The sequence below is a fragment of the Cupressus sempervirens genome, chromosome 4, assembly GCF_028749045.1.
Source record: "Cupressus sempervirens isolate cs-2001-9-10 chromosome 4, ASM2874904v1, whole genome shotgun sequence".
Classification (NCBI taxonomy): Eukaryota; Viridiplantae; Streptophyta; class Pinopsida; order Cupressales; family Cupressaceae; genus Cupressus; species Cupressus sempervirens.
Genome location: NC_143121.1, coordinates 792249781 through 792270221, shown reverse-complemented (window position 1 = coordinate 792270221; position 20441 = coordinate 792249781). Strand labels below are relative to the sequence as shown.

The window sequence follows — 20441 nt, the reverse complement described above, 5'->3', positions numbered from 1 at the left end:
TTGGATGCGTTACACACACACACTGTAATTTATGTATGTAAAGAAATGCAAGAAATATACAAAAAGAAAAAAATCATTCCATATCAATTAGCATATTCAAATTGAAATAATAGTAATGTCAAACTAGTAAATTCCTCAAGTTCAAGATTCCAATGCAATTTGAATTATAAAATCAAAACATAGTTCATGGTTCAATGTTGATCAATCAAGAGTCAAGGCTCAAGATTCACAAATCAAATTCAGTCAGTTAGTATCATAAGGATTCTCAAAAATATCCACATTCTCATCATCTCCTTCTACTGCAACACTTGCAAGTTCGTTTGAACCAAACATAGTTCCAATTATGCTAGATGCACATACTATGATGTTATCAACATCATCATTTGTCATCATAGTAAGATCCTCAAGTGTTGCATCCAAGTTTGCATATTCAGGGGTTACATCCCGGCACTTGGTTGACCCTTCCTTGTATCCATCCTCCTTACATGACAAAAGATGCAAGTTGGTATGTATATAAACCAAGTCCTTAGCTTTATTTGAGCCCAATTGGTTACACTTCACAGAATGGATTTAGGAGTATGCACTCCAATTCCATTAAAAAACAGAAGAAACTGCAACCTAGATAGTGTTCATAAAATTAAACATACAAATGAAACACAAATTAAAGAATTGTAAACACTAAATTGTAGAATACAATTGTTAAATAAAGAATAAATGAAAACTTACTTGTGAGAGGATCGTGATTGCAAGAGGTTGTAGATTCTTGAATGGTTGACCATACATGTACCACCATGTGATAGCTCCCATGTAATTTTGGTCCTTTATTGCATATGGAGTAAGTTTTGATCCTGAAACAAATAAGCGAAATTCTAGCCTCACCTTTTTTTGCATTTCATCATCTGGGAAGAGTCTTGCAAATGCAGTGTAACACACAGTAGCAACTTCTTCATCTACATATGGTGTAACTCTATCCGGTATAGCAAGTATTTCTTGGCTATAATACCTTGGAGATAAGGCATATGCAAGGAGGTGCAATCGGGTAGTCATCTTCTCCCAACAATGATGAATGATTGCCTTCACTTGATTGCAAAAGACTTCAAATTTTGTGGGGTTAGTCTCATGTGCTTGTATGGAAAGCTTTACCTTTTCTACCATGGTGTCCATGCCATTGTACATATACCCAAAGCAAGGTGCATCTGTATCAACAAAGCGTAGCATAGTCATGATAGGCTCACTGAAATCCAATACAAATTACACATGAGCCCACCAATGCTCATCCAAGACCATTCCCCTGACCTTCAAGGCTCTCTCTGAATTTGAAGCCTTCCATACACCCCATTGTTTACAAATAACCATTTGGCTCAATGCTGATTGCAACTTGAGGAGTCATCTTATAACAACAATATGAGATACAAATCTAGTGTTACATCCCAATTTTTGACCAAATTTAAAATATCCTTCTAGAGAGCTTGAACCTTCTTGCTGCCCTTTTCGTCATCGCTGCTCTCTTCTTCCGAAGACACATCGTCATCTGAATCGGATGAGCTAATCTTCTTCCTTTTTGTTTTCTGCTCACTTTCTAAGTTCATCGCTTGATTGTATGCTTCAGTGTATGACGATGGTGGCACAATCTTCATCTTCTTTCGTAACTTCGGGTGTAGTCCTTAAATGAACCATCTCTTTTACAGCCCATCCACTAGCTTACTTTCCATCTTGTTTATTAAATCTTTTAATTTTCTGGCATGTACTCAAACTGTTTCATTTTTTCCTTGCTTGTTGTATATCTCTACTATGATCTCATTGTCGTTGTGCAGTAGTTGAAATTCGGTGCTAAATTCCTTTTACACATTCGCCCAATTTGTTAATTTTTGGGGATCCATGTCAGCAAACCAATCAATTGCTACACTCCTTAGGGTTGCCGAAAATTGTCGGACCCATTCATTTGTATCAGTTATGCCATGCGCCATCCAAATTGGTTTGCATGTTTTACAGTGTCAAATTGGATCGAGTGTTCCATCACCATCAAACTTTGGCAATTTTTCCTTTGGTCCAGCCATTACTATTCGAGTTGGAGGAACTTGTTGTGTACCTGCGCTATTCAGGACACCCGCGTTGTTCTGCACACCCACATTGTTCTCAATAGTTGTTTTATTTTCAACAATCGTGCTATTTGGTGAAGAAGGGTTTTCATCAAGCGAAGCTATCTGTTCTAGAAGAGTATCTCGGATGAAGAGTTCACTCCACGCTCGTACTCTCTCGACACTCCGAGCCATGCAAGTTAATCCCCTTTCATCTAGATTCTCCTCCCTCAGCGTATACAGGTTAAAAAATTCTTCCCTTGCTTCTTCCACCAAATCCAACCGCTGTCGAGTCTCTTCTAGCAATTCCTCAGTGCCTCGATGTCCGCTGGGAATCTGCTGAAACCTTCATCTATGTTCGGCTTGTTGTGCCAAAATTAAATTTTCTTGTGCTGTGTGTATTTCATCTTTTCCCTTCAACTTTTTCTTATTTTTGTTCAATTGATTTGGCATTAGTTTTCATTCCTCTGCCTTCATTCCAGGTCCATCGGGCAACAACGCCAAATGTTTACCGCATGGGTAAATAGATTAATGCACATAGACAATAGACAAGAACAATAGTACTCCTTTTATTATTCACATATGCCAAAAACATTACATTATGCTTATGATGATGATTACAATGATCCGGAGGGTGTATATATACTTTCCAAAGAACCTTTCCGAAGGGGTCTGTCAGCTACATAACAATTACCGAAAGGCCCGTCAGCTACACAATATTTACCGATGACAATGCTTACCTTAGATGCTTAGACGTCCTTTGTAGAAGCTATTAAGCCTACGAATGATCTCTTCAAAAATAATGACCTTGTTTTCAAAATGCCAAAATGGAGACCAAATGAGAAGAGAGCCCAGCAACAAACAAAAGGAGAGGAATGAGCAAAGAATGGCCTATAGTAGGGTCATTTTAGGGTTTTGGGGCAAAAATGAGACAAAATATAATTTAAAAAAATCAATTTAGCACATGCTTTATTGAGTCACTTATGTGACTTGGCACCTAAAAATTCTAGATGCTCTGCAAATTTTGCTCAAATGCTTGACGGATACTCTGTGGATGCTTTCCCAAGTATCCTGTAAGAATCCACAGGCAATGGCCACACTTACTACCCACCTCCGTGCCACTTCCAAACACATTTGTGCATCCCTCCACATCCATACCCGCATCCTGGGAAAATGCCACCCATCGGTATCTTAGGTATTGACTAAATACTTTGTCATCAAACCCATACATAGCCTATGCGCAAGGTTTTGTTCTTAGTTCAAAGTTGAAGCATCAAAGCACAACTAAGGCCTAACAGGTATAGTGGTAGTGCTAACTAGTAGGTAGTAGTGCTGATTGGTATGGTGGTTGTCAGCCGACTCGATTGTTGTCGATGTTTTTGTAGCCGACGGGATGATTTTCATCGGTGTTTTTGTAGCCGACGGGGTGATTGTCGTCGGTGTTTCTATATTCTGTAGCTGATGGGTAAATAGTTTGGAGCGGACATAATGTTTGTGGCCGACGGAGTCCTTCGAGAAGGTTCGGTAGATAGTATTTATATCCCATCTGGGATCATTGTAAATCATCATTGATCTTATCTTATGAAGCATAATGTAATGTTTTGGCATATGTGAATAATCTAAGGAATTCTGTTGTTCATTGTCTATGTGCATTTCTTAATTAACCTATGCGGCAAAACATTTGGCGCCGTTGCCCTATGAACCTGGAAGGTGGGAGGAATGAAGATTAATGCCAAATCAGCTTAACAAGGATCAAAATAAGGTCAAGGGAAAAGATGGAATCCGTACTGCACAAGAAAATTTAATTCTAGCACAGCAAGCCGAACGCCGAAGGAGATTCCAGAAGATTGCCAATGGAAACCGGATCACGGAAGAATTATTGGAGGAAACTTGGCAGCTGGTGGAATTGGTGGAAGATGGGAGGAGTTTTTGAATTTGTGTTCGCCGAGGGAAGAGAATCCAGACGAAAGAGCATCGACTCGCACAGCTCAGTGCCGACGAAGCAAGAGCGTGGAGTGAACTTTCGTTCGGGATATACTTCCGCAGGGGACAACTTCAAAACACCCTTCTTCACCAAGGTTCGCAGTTGTTGAGTTCGCCGGTGTGGGAGTGCAGTCTGCCGGTGTGGGAGAACAGTCCGCTGGTATGGGAGTGCAGACCGCTGGTGTGGGAGTGCAGTCCACCGGTGTGGGAGAACAGTCCGCTGATGTGGGAGTGTAGACCGCCAGTGTGGGAGTGTAGTCTGCCGGTGTGGGAGACCAGTTCGCCAGTGTGGAGACCAGTCCGCCGATGTGGGAGTGCAGACCGCTAGTGTGGGATTAAACAGCACCAGTATTGCAGAACCGAGCAACACCTGTTTACAAAAACCAATCGTGATGGCGGGACCGAAAGAGAAACTACCAACGTTCAATGGCAATGGTACGGCCGATCCCATTCGACATTGCAAAACATGTGAAACGATTTGGAAGACAAATGGGATAACTGATGAAGACAACTGGATGAGGCAATTTCCGGCCACCCTACGAGGCGTAGCAATTGATTGGTTCACTGATACAAATCCACAAAAGCTAAACAGTTGGGATAATATTAAAAAGGAGTTTCTGACAGAATTTAAACTATTGTGGGATGATAATGAAATTGTAGCAGAGATCTTCAATACTAAGCAAGGGAAGAACAAAACCGTCCGCGTTTACGCCAGGAAATTAAAAGACTTGATAAACAAAATGGAAAGTAAGCCGGTGGACGAACTTCAGAAAAGATGGTTCATGGAAGGCCTACGCTAGAAGTTGTGGAGAAAAATGAAAATTGTGCCACCGTCGTCATTTACGGAAGCTTATAATAGAGCATTGGACCTCGAAAGTGAGCTGAAGACAAAGAAGAAGATGAAGACTAGCTCATCTGATTCGGATAATGATGAGCCTGCCGGAGGTGATAGCAGTGACGATGAAGGCAATAGTAAGAAGGTTCGTGCCCTACAGAAGGACATGATCTGCATGATGGAGTTTAAAAACATGCAGAAGGAGCAAAAAGGCAGTGAGCTGTGGTGCACGGAGTGTAAGACCGACGGTCATACTAAAGGATCGTGTCCAAAGAACCAATTTTGTGACATTTGTCAGATCATGGGCCATTCGACAAAAGAGTGCCCCTTTAACATGAAGACAAGAGGATCTTCGTAGGTGCTTCTTACACAGGAGGCTTTCGCATCAGGCAGTAGCAGAAATACGAATAGCGCAGGTGCCACATCCGGAGGGTACAGGAATAATAACAGAAGGCAAAATAACAATGCGAACAATAACAATGATAATGGGAGCCGAAGTCAAACCCAGTATGATGGAAACGGACGGCCGATCGTTCAATGCCAAGCATGTAATTTGTGGGTTCATTTTGCGCGGGATTGTACAGCGGCAAACACACGAAAATTATTATGCAGATGTTGCGGACTCGGCGACCATGAAAATGCCAAGTGCCCAAAGTCTGGAGTAAACTTGATCATTGTCGGCACGGATGAAGAGGAGGTTCTGGCAATTACGCGAAGGCAAGCAAAACTGCCGGCAGAGGGAAAAAGAAAATTGGGGGAAGTGTAGGCTCCCTCGTCGTTACAGAATGGTGATGCCTGGAGGCAAGATTGAGGTGCTGTTTATTTTTTTTTTTTTTTTTAAAAGTAAGTTTGAAAAAAAAAAAAATTAAAAATTAAAAAAAAAAAAGAGCTCGCGGGCAGCCTGTCCGGCAGTTGTCCGCGGGAGGTCTTCCACGGATTGTGTCCCGCGGGCAGCCTGTCCGTGGGAGGTCTTCCGCAAAGTCTTTCCTTCTTTCCGCGGATGAGTCCGGAGTTTTTCCAGCGAAGTAGCCAAGTTCTCGTAGATGTCTTTCATCTTTCCGCAGAGGGTTTTTTATCTATTTTCTGTGGATGCTTTTGACCATCTGCGGACAAGACTGCTATTGTACATTGGTCTTGCATTCCGTGGGCATGTTTGGAGAAGGCCACAGTTCCTGCAGGCGTTATGTTATCCTACGGACCCCGCTTTGTTTTTGTTGTCTTCAGCAACGTCCTTCATTCCAGCAATTCTCTTCACCCTTCCGTAGGCGTCTTTCCTTCTGTGGGCATCTTCCTTCCGCGAGCATCAGTTGTCCCTGCAGATCATTCCTGTCACAGTCTTTTCGCAGGTGTTTTATTCCATGAACCTCTTACAGGGTTACACTCTATGCTTTGAAGGTGTCTTGAGTTCGGCAAGGGAAGGTGGCAGGAAGATTTCTATTAAAAAAAAACAAAAAACGACGACAAATTCAAATTGTTCAGAATGAGTCATGGATAATGCCAAAGGGAAGGGGAAGTCTCAGTGATTGCCAGAAAGAGTGTAGAATTGGCAAAAAATGACAGAAATAGTGTGTTCCGTACATTTTTGTATGAGGTTTAGAGTGCGGATTTGGTCTTGGTGGCGAGGGGCGCTGCTCCTTGCCCCCTGGACCCCCAGTCGTTCGGATATCAGTCGTGAAGTGTGACCAGTTGAGAAGACTTGAAGCTGCTGCAGGCATGGAGTATCTGTGTACCAAAGGCACTAGGAGTAAGTGTTGGCCGAGAGGCTATCTTGGTGGATGCGTAGAGAGCTCGGGAGGAGTTGATCATCCAATTGGAGGCAGTGCAACGACACTTGGCTCAGGGTACCGAGGAGTTGAAAAAAAAGAAGGTAGCATAGGTGGCTATCAAGGTCAGCTTCATTAAGGAGGCAGTATTGTGTTAGCAGAGGCTACAGGTACGGGACGAAGGTGACAATGATGTGTCAGAAGTAGATTTATCTTGTTGTAATTAGTCCATTAATGTATTTTGTTTGTTAATTTGTCTCAGATATTTTGTTAGTTGTCAGGAGGCAACTTTTCTTTTTGGGGGGAATGGTGTCAACCGACTGGATTGTCGTCGGTGTTTCTGTAGCCGACGGGATGATTGTCGTCGATGTTTCTATAGCCAACGGGGTGATTGTCGTTGGTGTTTCTGTATTCTGTAGTCGACGGGTAAATAGTTTGTAGCGGACATAATGTTTGTGGTCGACGAACTCCTTCGGGAAGGTTCGGCGGATAGTATTTATATCCCGTCTGGGATCATTGTAAATCATCATTGATCTTCTCTTATTAAGCATAATGTAATGTTCTGGCATATGCGAATAATCTAAGGAATTCTACTGTTCATTGTCTGTGTGCATTTCTTAATTAACCTATGTGGTAAAAAATGGTACTGAACTATTGAGTAGGGTGAAAGGTTCATACGATTGAGATGTGTCATTTGTTGCATCACAAGTTTACTAAAAATAGCATATAAAAGTAACCTAGAAGACCCTTGGAAGGAAAACCACAAATGAATTGATGCACTAAGTTGGAGAGTACAAAAAGAAACCTAAAGGGTCAAATAAATAACCCTAAATCACCCTCAAGGGGCCTCCAAATCACCACATTAGCCTACAAGGATCACTAATAATAGGCTTAATTTTGAAAACAACTAATACTTAGGAAGGCACAAAATGGGAAAAAATTACATAGTTGTATTTGTTAGGTGAAAAGGCATGACTAAGTATCCAAAATTCCCAAAGTGACACCTGAATGTTGTTTTAGGAACAACATAATTCCTTAAGAGTTTACAATATGTTGACCTCAAATCAATCTTTGGAACATTACACAACACCATGCAATTCATCAACTAGTTCATTAATTTTGGGAATGGGATAACTATTTTTTATGGTCTTCTTCTTGAAATATTTGTATTCAATACAAATCCATATAGTTCGATCCTTTTTCTTCATAAGAACCAGAAATGAGAAAAATGGGCTAGAATTCATGTCATTTCCCCTTTTCTAATTAAATTAGCAAAGGACTTATTTCTTCATTTCCTCTAGGTGAAGGGATAAATTGAGGAAATTAATAGTAAGATTCCAAGTTCAACCAAATAATTCATTTATGCTAACAACTTAAATATTAGTATTTTTATAAATAGGAGATCTAAATAGGAACATATAAGCCTTCATATAATATTTAAGTGTAAAAGAAAATTCAAACACTATTTGAAGGGAGTTTTAGGAGAAAAAAATTAAGAAGCCAACATGAAATTCGTACAGGGAGGGAAGATTGAGCAAAGAGATCACCCATTTAGCTACTGCAATCAAATCTTTTTCTAAACCTTGAGCACTTTAGGCCATCTTCTCATCCAAGAACAAAAGTCCTTGAGCAGAAATTTGAAGAATCAAAATACTCGGCATGTAGAAATTTGCAGAATGAAAATCCTATTGCCATCCAACTGAAATTAGAGAACAAAAACCTTCTTCTCCATTTGAGGTAATTTCCTCTAAGGATCAGATTTGTACTAAAATTTTGAAAAAAAAATCCAATTTTTGGTTTGATTATTAAGTGTCTTCATGGTGTTGAAAGTTGCATCAAATTCTAGTTTTTGCGAAGGCTTTTAGTGCTATATTCTTTTTTCTGCTGTGTAGCAGCTCATTATCAATCATTGAAGGATTTGTTAATAATTTACAGTCTACAACCCAATGCAAAATAATTGCTACAATATGTAAAGGATGCCAGTATAAGAGGTTTTTTGTGAAATTATTTGTCAATAGGATTTTTAGGGAGTACTAAATAGAAATTGGATAGACAAGATTGTATCAAAGATATTATTTTATATAAGGACAAGCTATGATCCCAACATAACCCATAATCCAATTTACTAATTCATCTGTTTCATTTTTTTCAAACAAATTTCCAAGTTGTAAATGATTAATTTTGTTGCTTTAAAGTTATGATCCTATTCATAATTTCACACATGCGTAGAATCTCATGTACAGTACCTTGACAATGAAGGTACTCCAAAGCGACGAGAACTTCTGCTGCATAAAATCTACAAAAGGGAAATAAAGGGCACTATAATATCAACTTAACATCCAAAATATGACTATTAACAAAAATATTAAAACCCCTTCCTAGTTTATGTTATTGGTGATGCTGCATCCTTTACCAAAAGTGCCTTATACAACAACTATAGTTCAATTCAGCATCCAAAATCTGACTATTAACACAAATACTAAAACCCCTTCCTAGTCTGTTCTATTGGGAATGCTGCACCCTTTAGCACAAGTGCCTTAGACAAGAAATATAAATATTTCACAAATATGTGTATCCACCTTATGTCCTTAAATAGTTGATAAAAAATTAAAAAAACAGACTTTGACTGTAGTAATATCCTGTTTTTTAATAAAAGAAATACAAAGTTCTAATTAAGATACCCATAAGATCACTTGGCCACGATGAAATAAAATAAAAAATAGCATTACCGCACAGCTTCCTCTTTAACAGCTTTTGTAGGTTGCCTATCTAGCAACCAAAAGAGCTCCCCACCAGGAGCAAAATCGGTGATTAAACACACATGGGTTTTAGTCTGCAAAACAAAAATGGTAAGATTGATTTTAGTAAAAATAAATTTTCTTTTATAGATTCAAAATGTAAATAAATTTTTGTACTAATTAGTGATCTTGGATAGTCAAGCTCATATTTTACTTTTGAGCTACTTAAGATGAGACTGTGCATGTATCCAAGGCTCAAAATTTTTGTTAGGAGTTAATTTCTCCTGATCAAGCAGTTTGCGTGACAAATTCTTCAATAGGGAATAAAGAAAAATTGCATGCATAGAGTCAACTGAATGAACTGCACATATCTCATTATTCTGATGTTAGACAGCAGTTCGAAAGCATTTAACTTTTGTGTTTAAAATAAAAACTATGGATAGATCTCCAGTCTACTGAATCAGACTTTAGTTAATGATAGTTCATGCATATGTTCTAATTTACATGCAAATAAATTCTGCAATAATGGTAGTTATGACTGTAGTTCATGCATAGATTGTAACAGCAGTTCATAATCTTTTTTGTAATATCTCATTCAATGAGAAAGGTTTTATATATACTGATGTAAACACATTCAAATGTAATCAATTGAGTATGTGAATGAATAAAATGACTTCTTCTCTGCTGTAGCAGATCTGTGTGCAATATCTTTTTATGCATTTTGTGTTTAACAATGTGACTGACATGGTCTTCACTGTTTAAGATTATCAAAGTGGTATCAGGGCCAGAATGAATGGTTGAAAAGATCAAGGGCAATGGTGTTTGCTAAAGATTGACAAAGTGGTATTGCAGGTCTAAAAGATCTTGGTCAGGATATTATCAAACCAGATTGCTGGAAAAAGAAGGGCATGATATAATTGTTAAGGCTAAAATTTACACCCTATTAAACTAAACATGTTTAACAACCTTGCCTAACATGGGATTCATTTCTGCATGTACGAAATGCGTAACTAGAAATGAAACCTCTGGACTCTAGGCCGGTTCCTATTGGATAATCATTAATAACTCCACAAAATGTAATGACCCTCACTATAAAGGCCACAGAAACCCTCAAACTTAACTTAGGAATTTTGTCAAACACTTGGCGTGTAACCGTAACAATATTCAGAATATGTAATTTCAGATTTGATACTTTCCGAATATAATCACAGAATTACAATAAATATAAAGCCATTGAACTATATTTCAATTACAATGCAATAAATTCTGAAATTATTTTATTACCAATTTCTGGACTGATTATTACAATGACTGTATGACAGCAAATTTACCCAAAAATTGACATATATTTCAGAATGCAAGAACCTGGTTTGAAGAACTATGGAAGAACACCACGTTTTGCTGCAAATCGTTGATGAAGACCTCCAACCGCACCCCCAAACTGTCCTTAATTTGCTGCTGCTGCCCAAACTAGCAGGGCCGTACCAGGCCGTACCTATACGGCTGCTGAAATAAAATAATATTAGGGTTTTGGGACCCCCAAATGCAAGGAAAATGGGCGCCTAGGGTTAGGTAGTAACCCTGTAAAACCATAAAAAATAATTCCAAGGGGTTGAGGAGATATGAGCAATTATGTGGTTCCGAACCCTGCTTTGCCAATTCTGAAAATGCACTTATTCTGTCTTCAAACTCTTGTCAAATGCTTCTCCAATGATAGGGCAAATCTGAAATCCTTATTCCAACCAAAAACAAACCCTAACAACGAATTCTCAATAAGCTCCAATGAGATGGCTGAATACCAACTCCAATTATGCAACAATTCAGGTGATATTTCACACCCTCAAAGTCGCCAATCCAAGGGAGTGATTCGTTCCCAAAGATCGAATAATTTGCAGATCCAAAGTCCACAAATGTCTTCACAATGAAGAAGTAGAAGAGTTCTCCAATCCAAGCATGTCCAAATGAGAGGCCCAGCCCTCTATTTATTCACTTTTCTAAGAAGTTGCTAGAACTTCTAGAAACATCCTTTATAATTTCTCATTATAATGCACTTTTTTATAATAAAGTAATTTTATAAAATAAAAAGTGCAACTCAAATTAAAATTATAACATGTGGGCCCCAATATCACATAATGATAAAATATAACCTCTTAACACTTCTTCAAGAGCAAGATATGACTATCTGATCCGCAGAATTGACTCTCTTTCCACACCATTTGCCTACGAGAGTCTGGAATAGGCAAATCCATGATCAATGCCATGTCGAACTAAAGAGGGGACATTACACAAAACTAACTTGAACTTATGGGAAATGAGATAGAAGTTACTAAAATGAACCTAAAATCTTAAACTCTAAACTAGAGAACCAAGTGATACACCAAAATATGATATGAAAGTTCAAATACAGGTAATGAAGAAGGATCACTAAATTATCTGAGTGAATACCAAACACTTCCTTTCTATAAAGGCTTACATAAATATTTTGTAATAAAGTTTGAAAAATGAACCAGAATAAGGAGTAAAACAAATGCCTCTCTTATGAGCTTCATCTCTTAAAACATGAACTACAACTTGCAAACAAACATACTTTTCTGCAACTAGGTTTTTGGGTGAGACAAAACAACATGGAAAAATGATAATTCACTAATTGTCTTTATCAAATCACCTAAAAATACACACAAAATTATAGAAAGAAGAGAAGGCTCCAAAATAGATCCAGATAACATCAACTCGGTTGTTGTCACTTGTATTTGATCTTCCAAAATGAGTTACAAATATCTGCACAAAAATACTAAGAACAAAAAAATGTCTAATAAGCCTCCTTTGCATAATCAGAACTAAACTAAAAGTGAGTCCAAAACTTCACTAAATACCCTTTACAACCTTTGGGTTGGATGCCAGAAAAATAGACTCAAAAAGAAGACCTAACAACCCATGAAATAAGGTTCGTCCTTTGAAAAAGGTCCACTAAGCCATAAAGAGACTTATGACTCACTAAAACTGCCCTCGAAAGACTCAAATTGTCAATAAATGGCTTCAAATTGCCAAGACAAGGTCAAAATTCGACCCATAGTCCTGAAATGACTCAAAAGGCTCCTAGCTATACTCTCCATAACTATAAATGATAATGCAAAGTCTTTGAATACAAATTCCCCCATAACTCCTAAGACTTAGTATTTTAAACATGTCATATTGACTCACTAGTCCTAAGACCAATTCAAATTTCCCTCTTTCCCTCTTATTTGCATTTAATAAATAACAGAAAAATTAAAATGACTTATAAATGTCATTTAATATTTTGTTTACAATATTGACTAATGCAAATAGAAATAAAACAATAACAATAACACCTAACGCCTAACATCTCGTTAAACTCCCCAAATGGCATAAATAAATAAAGAATAAAAAGAAATCTTGCAAAAGGTATCGGATTTCAAAAGTTATAGAAAATGAATAAGGGCAAGAGATATTACATCTTAACCCTAAATTCATTCATTTTCCATATGCCGCATCTGTTTGGAGAATTCAAGAAGGAATGCGGCTAGGGTTTGAGTTCAGCAGCTGCAACGATAGAATGGAGGTCTCCTACACATCTTCATCGTGCTCATCTTCTTTGGCCTTTCACTACTTCAATTGCAGTCATTCTGTAGTTTTTCTAGGCTTTTTTTAAGGAGTCATTTATTGTCTTCTTGTCTACAATTGTTCTGGATTCTACTCTCTGCTCTACATTTCCGCATTCTGCAAATCCTTCGAGGAAATGCGTGATTTCTACTATGGCATCATTACTCACATTTTGTTGTACCTATCGTGATTGGAGATTAGAAGCACCATATAGCTGGAAGGTAATGCTATTGTTATACTTGCAGGGCACATTTTATTTGAACCGTCATTACTAGAAGATACCAGTGCATTTTCTTTTGCTTGAGCCACCATGCTTGGTTGTTGTTGTCATTATAAATCTGTATTGCTATATTTAGAGCATGAAAGAAATAATGAGCTACCCTTTGGGATGTATGCGATTTTAGTTGATACGATTTCTTCTTGCTGGAGCCGCCATGCTTTAGCAACTTTGTTGTGTTTGCCATAATTGGAAATTAGAGCTACCACGTATCTGGGTTTGCAATATGAGTTTAGCTTGTTGCCGTTACCATAATTCTTGTATGAGCTTTTTCTGATTTTTGGACAGATTTGAGTGAGGTCTGCATATTTGGAAACAAATTTTCTTGAATTCTTGCTGATTGATGGCCTTGGATGCTGAAGCTCACAAACTCGAAATGGGTTTCTTTCTTCTTCACAAACTAGGCTGTTGATAGTTTCCTTTGTTATCTTTCAAGGCTGTTGTAGGCTATTTTTATGTTTTCTTGGCAATATGTCTGCTGAAAATAATGGGTTTTAAGCTTCCCTCATTCGTTGTATATTCATGGAATTTACTTTGGCCTTGATGTTATGGCATGATATGAATTCACTAGTGCAGCTCTGTTCTTTCATTTGTTGTTTGAAAATTTCTTAGAAGTTCTTATGCTGTTGGACACCATCCCATTTGCAAGCATAGATCTCTTAGTAGGTTTACATGTAATGAGTCGTATGACATTTTTGTTTTCTAAACAGCTTCTTGATTTGTAAAACCCTCTATGTTTGCTAGAAATTCTGTGACTAAAACGTGGTTTTTAGTTTCCAATCTTGCACTTTCTCTGCCTCTGCTATGAATTGGAACTTGAAGCCAGTATATTATGAGATAATGTTGTTGTTCATTTGCAGCTGGGCTTATATTGATTGGTTTGAGTATGCTTAAATCTTGGGGTTTAATTTCCTTGCTATCAAAAAGTTAAAATGCTCATTGATACAGAGTTATCAGAAATACATTTTGAATGAACAATCATATCTTTTAGCATGTTGTAAAGCCTTCTCAATTTTGCCTGTGATGAACTATTGTTAAGTTGTTTCTTGTATCCACCTTGTCAACATATGCACAAGCTTTATTTTAATGAAATAGATGCAACCCCAGCAAATAAAGATTATTTATGAGGTTGAAGCATGGGCTTGTGACACCCATAAACCACTTTCTATAATTTTGCATCCATAGTTTTTCAGCGCCTGTTCCTTGTGAAATTAACATACTTTCTTTTGTTTGTATTGATTGATTCTTGTGACTCCAACCATCTTGTCACACTTTGCACAAAATGATTCTTCCAGTCACCAATGTGATCATGCTATTTTGTTAGCAATATTTTACTGTTTTGTTATTTCAGCATATTTTGTGAACATATTGCTGCTGTTATTTTGTCATACATTAATGAACCTGAAGCTCTATTTAATTATTTGTACTTGAGCATAATGCAATGATTGATGTACTTTATTTTTTTCCTTTGTATGCAAGTGGAATGATATGATAGTAAAGTAAATGATAATGTATTGGATGAGGTTACCTCCATTGCTTAGATTTTCCTCAAAATCTAACCCATTATGCATGCTTGCAGTCTGACACAGCTAACGAATCAACTCAATGTAGCAGTAGGACATTTGAGCTAAAAGGAGAAGATAACTAGTCATTACGTCACGCAATGGCTGGTCCCTTTGACTCTACATCTTTGTTTGTTTTTCCTTTCATGTCTTGACATTTGCATAGATAGGAAGCATTATTATCACTATGCTACTCTCACAGTCAGTTATGTGAGAGATATATGTTTATTCAGCATATTCATTGATCATTTCATTCTTTTGTAAATATCAGTTGTATATTCGAAAAATGAATAATACAAGGACATTTCTATTCTTTTGTAAATATCAAATGAAAAGTGTTTTTCAGCAACTTTGAATATAAATTTTATTTTCAGAACTGAATTTTATCACGAGTTAAAATTAAGTAACAATAATCAAAGGAGATCACTGCAAAAAAAAATCAATATTGCATGCATGGAGAAGTTTACAAAAAACATGTGGGTTTCGCTAAATTTAAAGAAGTTCCTTGTTACATGTGTGCATGCCAGATCATTGGGGCTGATTTAGTGTGAAGATCGATCAATCAGAGAATTTTTTTATTAGTGAAGTCATTGGTGTGCTACCATTGAAGGAGGATTAGTTCAATTGAATAAGGTGAGTTTAATCCGTTTATTTCAATGAGCAAAAATACAATAAAAGAAAATACAAGTTTAATGGATTTTTTGAAAAAGGAAAATAATGCTCTTTTGATAAGATTAAAAAGAAAAATGAAGAATTGGAAGAAGAGCTAAAGTATTTTTATGATATTAAGAAAAGAATGAAATTTTAGGAGAGAAATTGAAGAGATTAGAAGACAAAAATATTGAGATTGAGAAACAAAATATAAATTTGGAGAATAAAATTAAGAAATTAGAGGATAATCATTTGTTGAAAGAAAAGAATGAATGTTTAAGAGAAAAACCACTGGTTCATAATGTTTCTTATGGCACAAATGATTTGAATTCATCATTTGATAAAAGTGATTATCCTAAAAATGTTTGTAAACAAGTGTGTGATAATGAACATGTAAGGTGTAATGATAATGCAAATATTTTTAGTTGTTTTCATGATAATATCAGTTTGAAGATTATGAAAAGAATGGGTTTCAAAGGTAAAGGCTTACGAAAAGATGAACAAGGAATGATGAATCCAATTGAGTAGATAAGGAGGCCAATGTAGGAAGGCCTTGGATATTCTACAGCCAAAGGAAAGATGAACACAAGTTCAAGTAAATCAGTTGAAGGAATGAAAACCATGCAATGTGCATATTGTCACAGATCAGGACATATAGAGGAAAGATGTTGGGATCTATATCCATGCAGTATTTGTGGTTTGAAAAATCATTGTGAAAAGAAATGTTGGAATAAAGAGACAAAGAATGAAAGCATAAAAATTGACTGTGGTTGGATCTAGGGATCAAGATGGAAGAAGGTTACAAGTATGATCAAAAATTTATTTAAGTATAAATGTTCAAGTATGAGTAATAATAGAAATTTGGCAAAGTTTGAAGGTCTGAGGAGAATAACAAATGTTTCGAGTATATCAGATTCATTGTCTAGCAAGATATTATTTTATATTGTATAGTAATGAATAGCATTTACTTATATTATTTTTTATTATTTATCAATACTTATATATTATTTATATTATTTCATATTATTTATCAATACTTATATATTATTTCATATTATTAATTAATACTTATATTATTTATAAATTATTAAAACATATAATAATAAATTAGGTGAATTTAATGTCGAATTTTTTTCTGATATTTTTCACTTGTCAAACTTCATCCGAACTTCATAGTTGTTGAACTCGAACTCGAACTCGAACCTTGTGACTTAGATTGTATGTATGGGTTAGGGGCTGTCATTAGTACTCAGAAAATGCTGAAACTATTTCATGTATGTCAAGAGGCTTGACAATTAATTAGACAGTTGTAATTAGTCTATAAATATAAGGTTATCTTAAATTCTATGCTGTTACATAGTTGCGTGACAATTGGTTGACAAAATATCAGTCTGCTGTAGGACTACATTTTTTGCATTTGATTTATGTATTTGCATTAGAAAACAAAATAAACAATTGCATAATCATCCTAGGAGTTGTCTTGCTGATTTAGTAGTTTTTTCAAGCCATAATATCACTGCTAATTAAAGTTAATACTCTTTTAAGGTAAATTTGAAATTATTATCAATTCCAAACCAATTGTTTGACGAAACTTCTTCAAGGGGCAAGAAGTCTGAAATTTACATTGGAATTGGCAAGGGATATTTCATGCTTCCCCTTCTTTATGTTTAAACAATTATTTTGTTGTGCTAGCTCTCAACATGATGACCAATAAGCATATCTGCTATTTTGAATCCACAGTCAAAGTGTTCTAGTTCTTGTTAAGTCTGTCATACTGGCCTAGTCCAAGAATGAGAAGAGCCTTGTGAAGAAGATCTAGAGAGAGCTAAAGAGGGGAAGCAACAACATAAGAGGAAGAATTCAGGTATTTAGCTGTTCAAGTTATGGAGGACAGGTATATTTTGTTAAAGACACGTCAAAATTCTTCAAGCTACACAAATTTAAAGACAACTAGAATGTGCATTTGAGAAAACTTTTCCTTCATTTCTTTCAGTCAATCATCTTTGACTCTACATCTTCATAGGCTACAAATATGAAGATACAGAAAAGAAAGGATCATCTTCCATAATATTCAATGCCACACAAGAGTAGCACATGCCTTATAAGCATGCACAAATAGATCTATGGTAGTTGGTACAATTGTAAACAGTTGGTGGGCATTTGCGACAGCAGTGAAGACTTATCCAACTATCTAGCAGGCAGTTTGACCAATTTTCCAACCATATAGGACAGAGACAAAATTTGCAACTATCAAGGAGTTCTTGGAGCAAATCTAGGAACTTTTAGTTGACAAGGCCAAATGCAAGATCACTCATTCTTCAACACCACATGGACCTGCAAAGGGACAACAAAAGATTTAGTTTTACCAACATACAAGGCAAAGGTTTGTGTAATGTCCTCAAATTTTGGTGCTTATTGCTGTATTATTCAGACCAGTGTCATATTTTATTTGTGGTGTGCCTTCTGGAGATCATTCAGAGCACTTTTGTTGACACTATTTTAGTAAGTCACTTGGATGTTATGACCATACTATTCATAGTAAGTCAGCAAGGGGTTCGGTTAGCATCATATCTATATATGGAAAGTAGATGGATTATTCACAAGAGTTGATATTGGCAATTATCAGGAGTCAGCAATGGAAAACATCAGAGGTTTGCTGGAGTAAACATTCCATCCTTGAATGCTATTGTACAGATCTGGTTCATGCATTACCTGAGAAGGAAATGAAAGCCAATCTAATAAATAAACTTCTAGATTTATTTCCTTGTTCTCTGCAAAGTCTTGGTTAGTTATTCATGCAGTATTTTGTTTATTTTTAAGCATTGCAATAATTTCATTGAAAAGCACAAAAAACGTAAAACCACAAAAACTATAGAAAAAGAACAAAAATATATCAGAAAAAGAACAAAAAATCATAATTGAGCAAACAAATCAGAATTTGCGAACTTTTCATTCCGGCAGTAGACATTACTCATCTTTTAGTGATCACATCTCTAAAATTTGCGATAAATTCTAGTAGATACTCATAATCGTGCAATATAGATGCACCATAGGTTTGATAACTGTTGTGTACCAAGATATTGTGCAGCCATACCAACAAACTCATTCAGCTAGAAAATGTTCCTGTCTTGTAAAGTAAAATAAGAAAGAAAACCAACCTGAAATGATGCATAAAGTGTTGGAAGGAAAGGATGATCCATCATATCAATTATTTGTCTTTCTATGCAAGCTCGATGAACCTTTAAGAGAAATATCAGGATTAAAATATAGCTTGATTCAATTACAGTACATTGAATACTTAAATAGGTCAACAAACAATGAAAAGGAAATCTGCATTTGCAAATTTGCAATTACTCTAGATTCATACATCTCTTCTTTAGAATCCTCTTAATGTTGAATTCATTATTGATTGTGCATAGCCAAGATGAAACTTTCAATCTAATATAAAAAAAATTCCTTATTTCTTTCTTGAATGTGATAAATGATATTTGTTGGGAAACTTTTCAAGATAACAAAGACTTTATTTCAAACACTGAAAGAGTAAAAAGAACCTACATTATCATTCATGGATGCTACCTAGGATAAACATGAAGGAAATTATCCCAATCTTGGTTTACTAACTCTCAATCTAATATAAAAGAATTTCCTTAGTTCTTTCTTCAATGCGATGGATGAAATTTGTTGCGAATTTTTTCAAGATAACGAAGACTTTATTTCAAACACTGAGAGTAAAAAGAACCCACATTATCATTCATGGATACTACCTAGGATAAACATGAAGGAAAATATCCCAATCTTGATTTACTAACTCTCAATCTAATATAAAAGAATTTCCTTAGCTCTTTCTTCAATGTGATAGATGATATTTGTTGCGAATTTTTTCAAGATAATGAAGACTTTATTTCAAACACTGAAAGAGTAAAAAGAACCCACATTATCATTCATGGACGCTACCTAGGGTAACCATGAAGGAAAATATTCCAATCTTGGTTTACTAAGTATGATGATTTGTATTTTATGGGAAATTTATCAACCTGAAGTGCTAACTTTCCAACAATCAAACACAAAAAAATTTACATAGCAAAGAGGTTTGATTTTGAACAATTTCTTGTGAAATATGGGTCAATGAGTTTGACTCAAAAACTACACTGCTTATCTTGTAAAATGCCTCGTACTTATCAAGAAACTCTGATTTTTAAAGTTCATCATGTGTGTGTATTTATATGTATATATTTTGTATGTGCATGATTGTGCAAGCTATCAACTAAGGCACTCACTAATCTCCAAACATAATGCACTAAATGACAAAAAATTTCAGGAAAAACTAAAAATGTTGAAAACACACCATTTTTAGCATTTTTTTGTGGATTTACACCATAGGAGATGCATATCACGAAGATCAAATGCTGAAATTTTCATAAAATTCCATTATGCTTCTTTCATACCCTCTCTCATATAAGATGATACCCCTGTTAATAGGCAATGGAAAGGATGCTACTCCTCATAATCATGCCCGTTCATCACTAGTCAACTCAGTAATAGTTTATATTGTTTGCCGACTCTAAATCTAGACTTAATTTGCACCATTTTTATTTTAGACCTGTATCTTCATCATCCACGGTAGCAAGGGAATACAATTCTCAATGTTAGATAGTATTTTATTACTTTAACTATTAAATTTGTAAAGTATTTAACATAAGGTTTATAACTTCTTAATGTTTATAACTAAATATATTATAATTTCTTATTTTTTATAATCATGTGATGTCTCTAAACCCATCTTTGTTTGGTGATTGTTAATACTTTAATATATAGTCTAGTTGTCTTTGATATACATAATAGATGTCTTCACGTGTGATTATTATCTTGTAATTATGTTATTATAATTTATTCAATTTTAATTATTATTTTATTTAATTTTATTATTATTTAT

At 35.8% G+C, this 20441-nt stretch overlaps 1 protein-coding gene across 1 annotated transcript in view; it reads right to left on the bottom strand.

Moving 5' to 3' along the window:
* The window catches only part of LOC149563779 (phototropin-2-like), a 411881-nt gene that overhangs the window by 177373 nt on the left and 214067 nt on the right, over positions 1-20441 (bottom strand). The window contains exons 15-17 of the mRNA XM_089826907.1: positions 18667-18747; positions 9389-9492; positions 8906-8955 (exon numbers count right to left, since the gene is read on the bottom strand). Coding sequence (XP_089683033.1) covers positions 8906-8955; positions 9389-9492; positions 18667-18747 — 235 coding nt within the window. The remainder of the gene's footprint in view (positions 1-8905; positions 8956-9388; positions 9493-18666; positions 18748-20441) is intronic.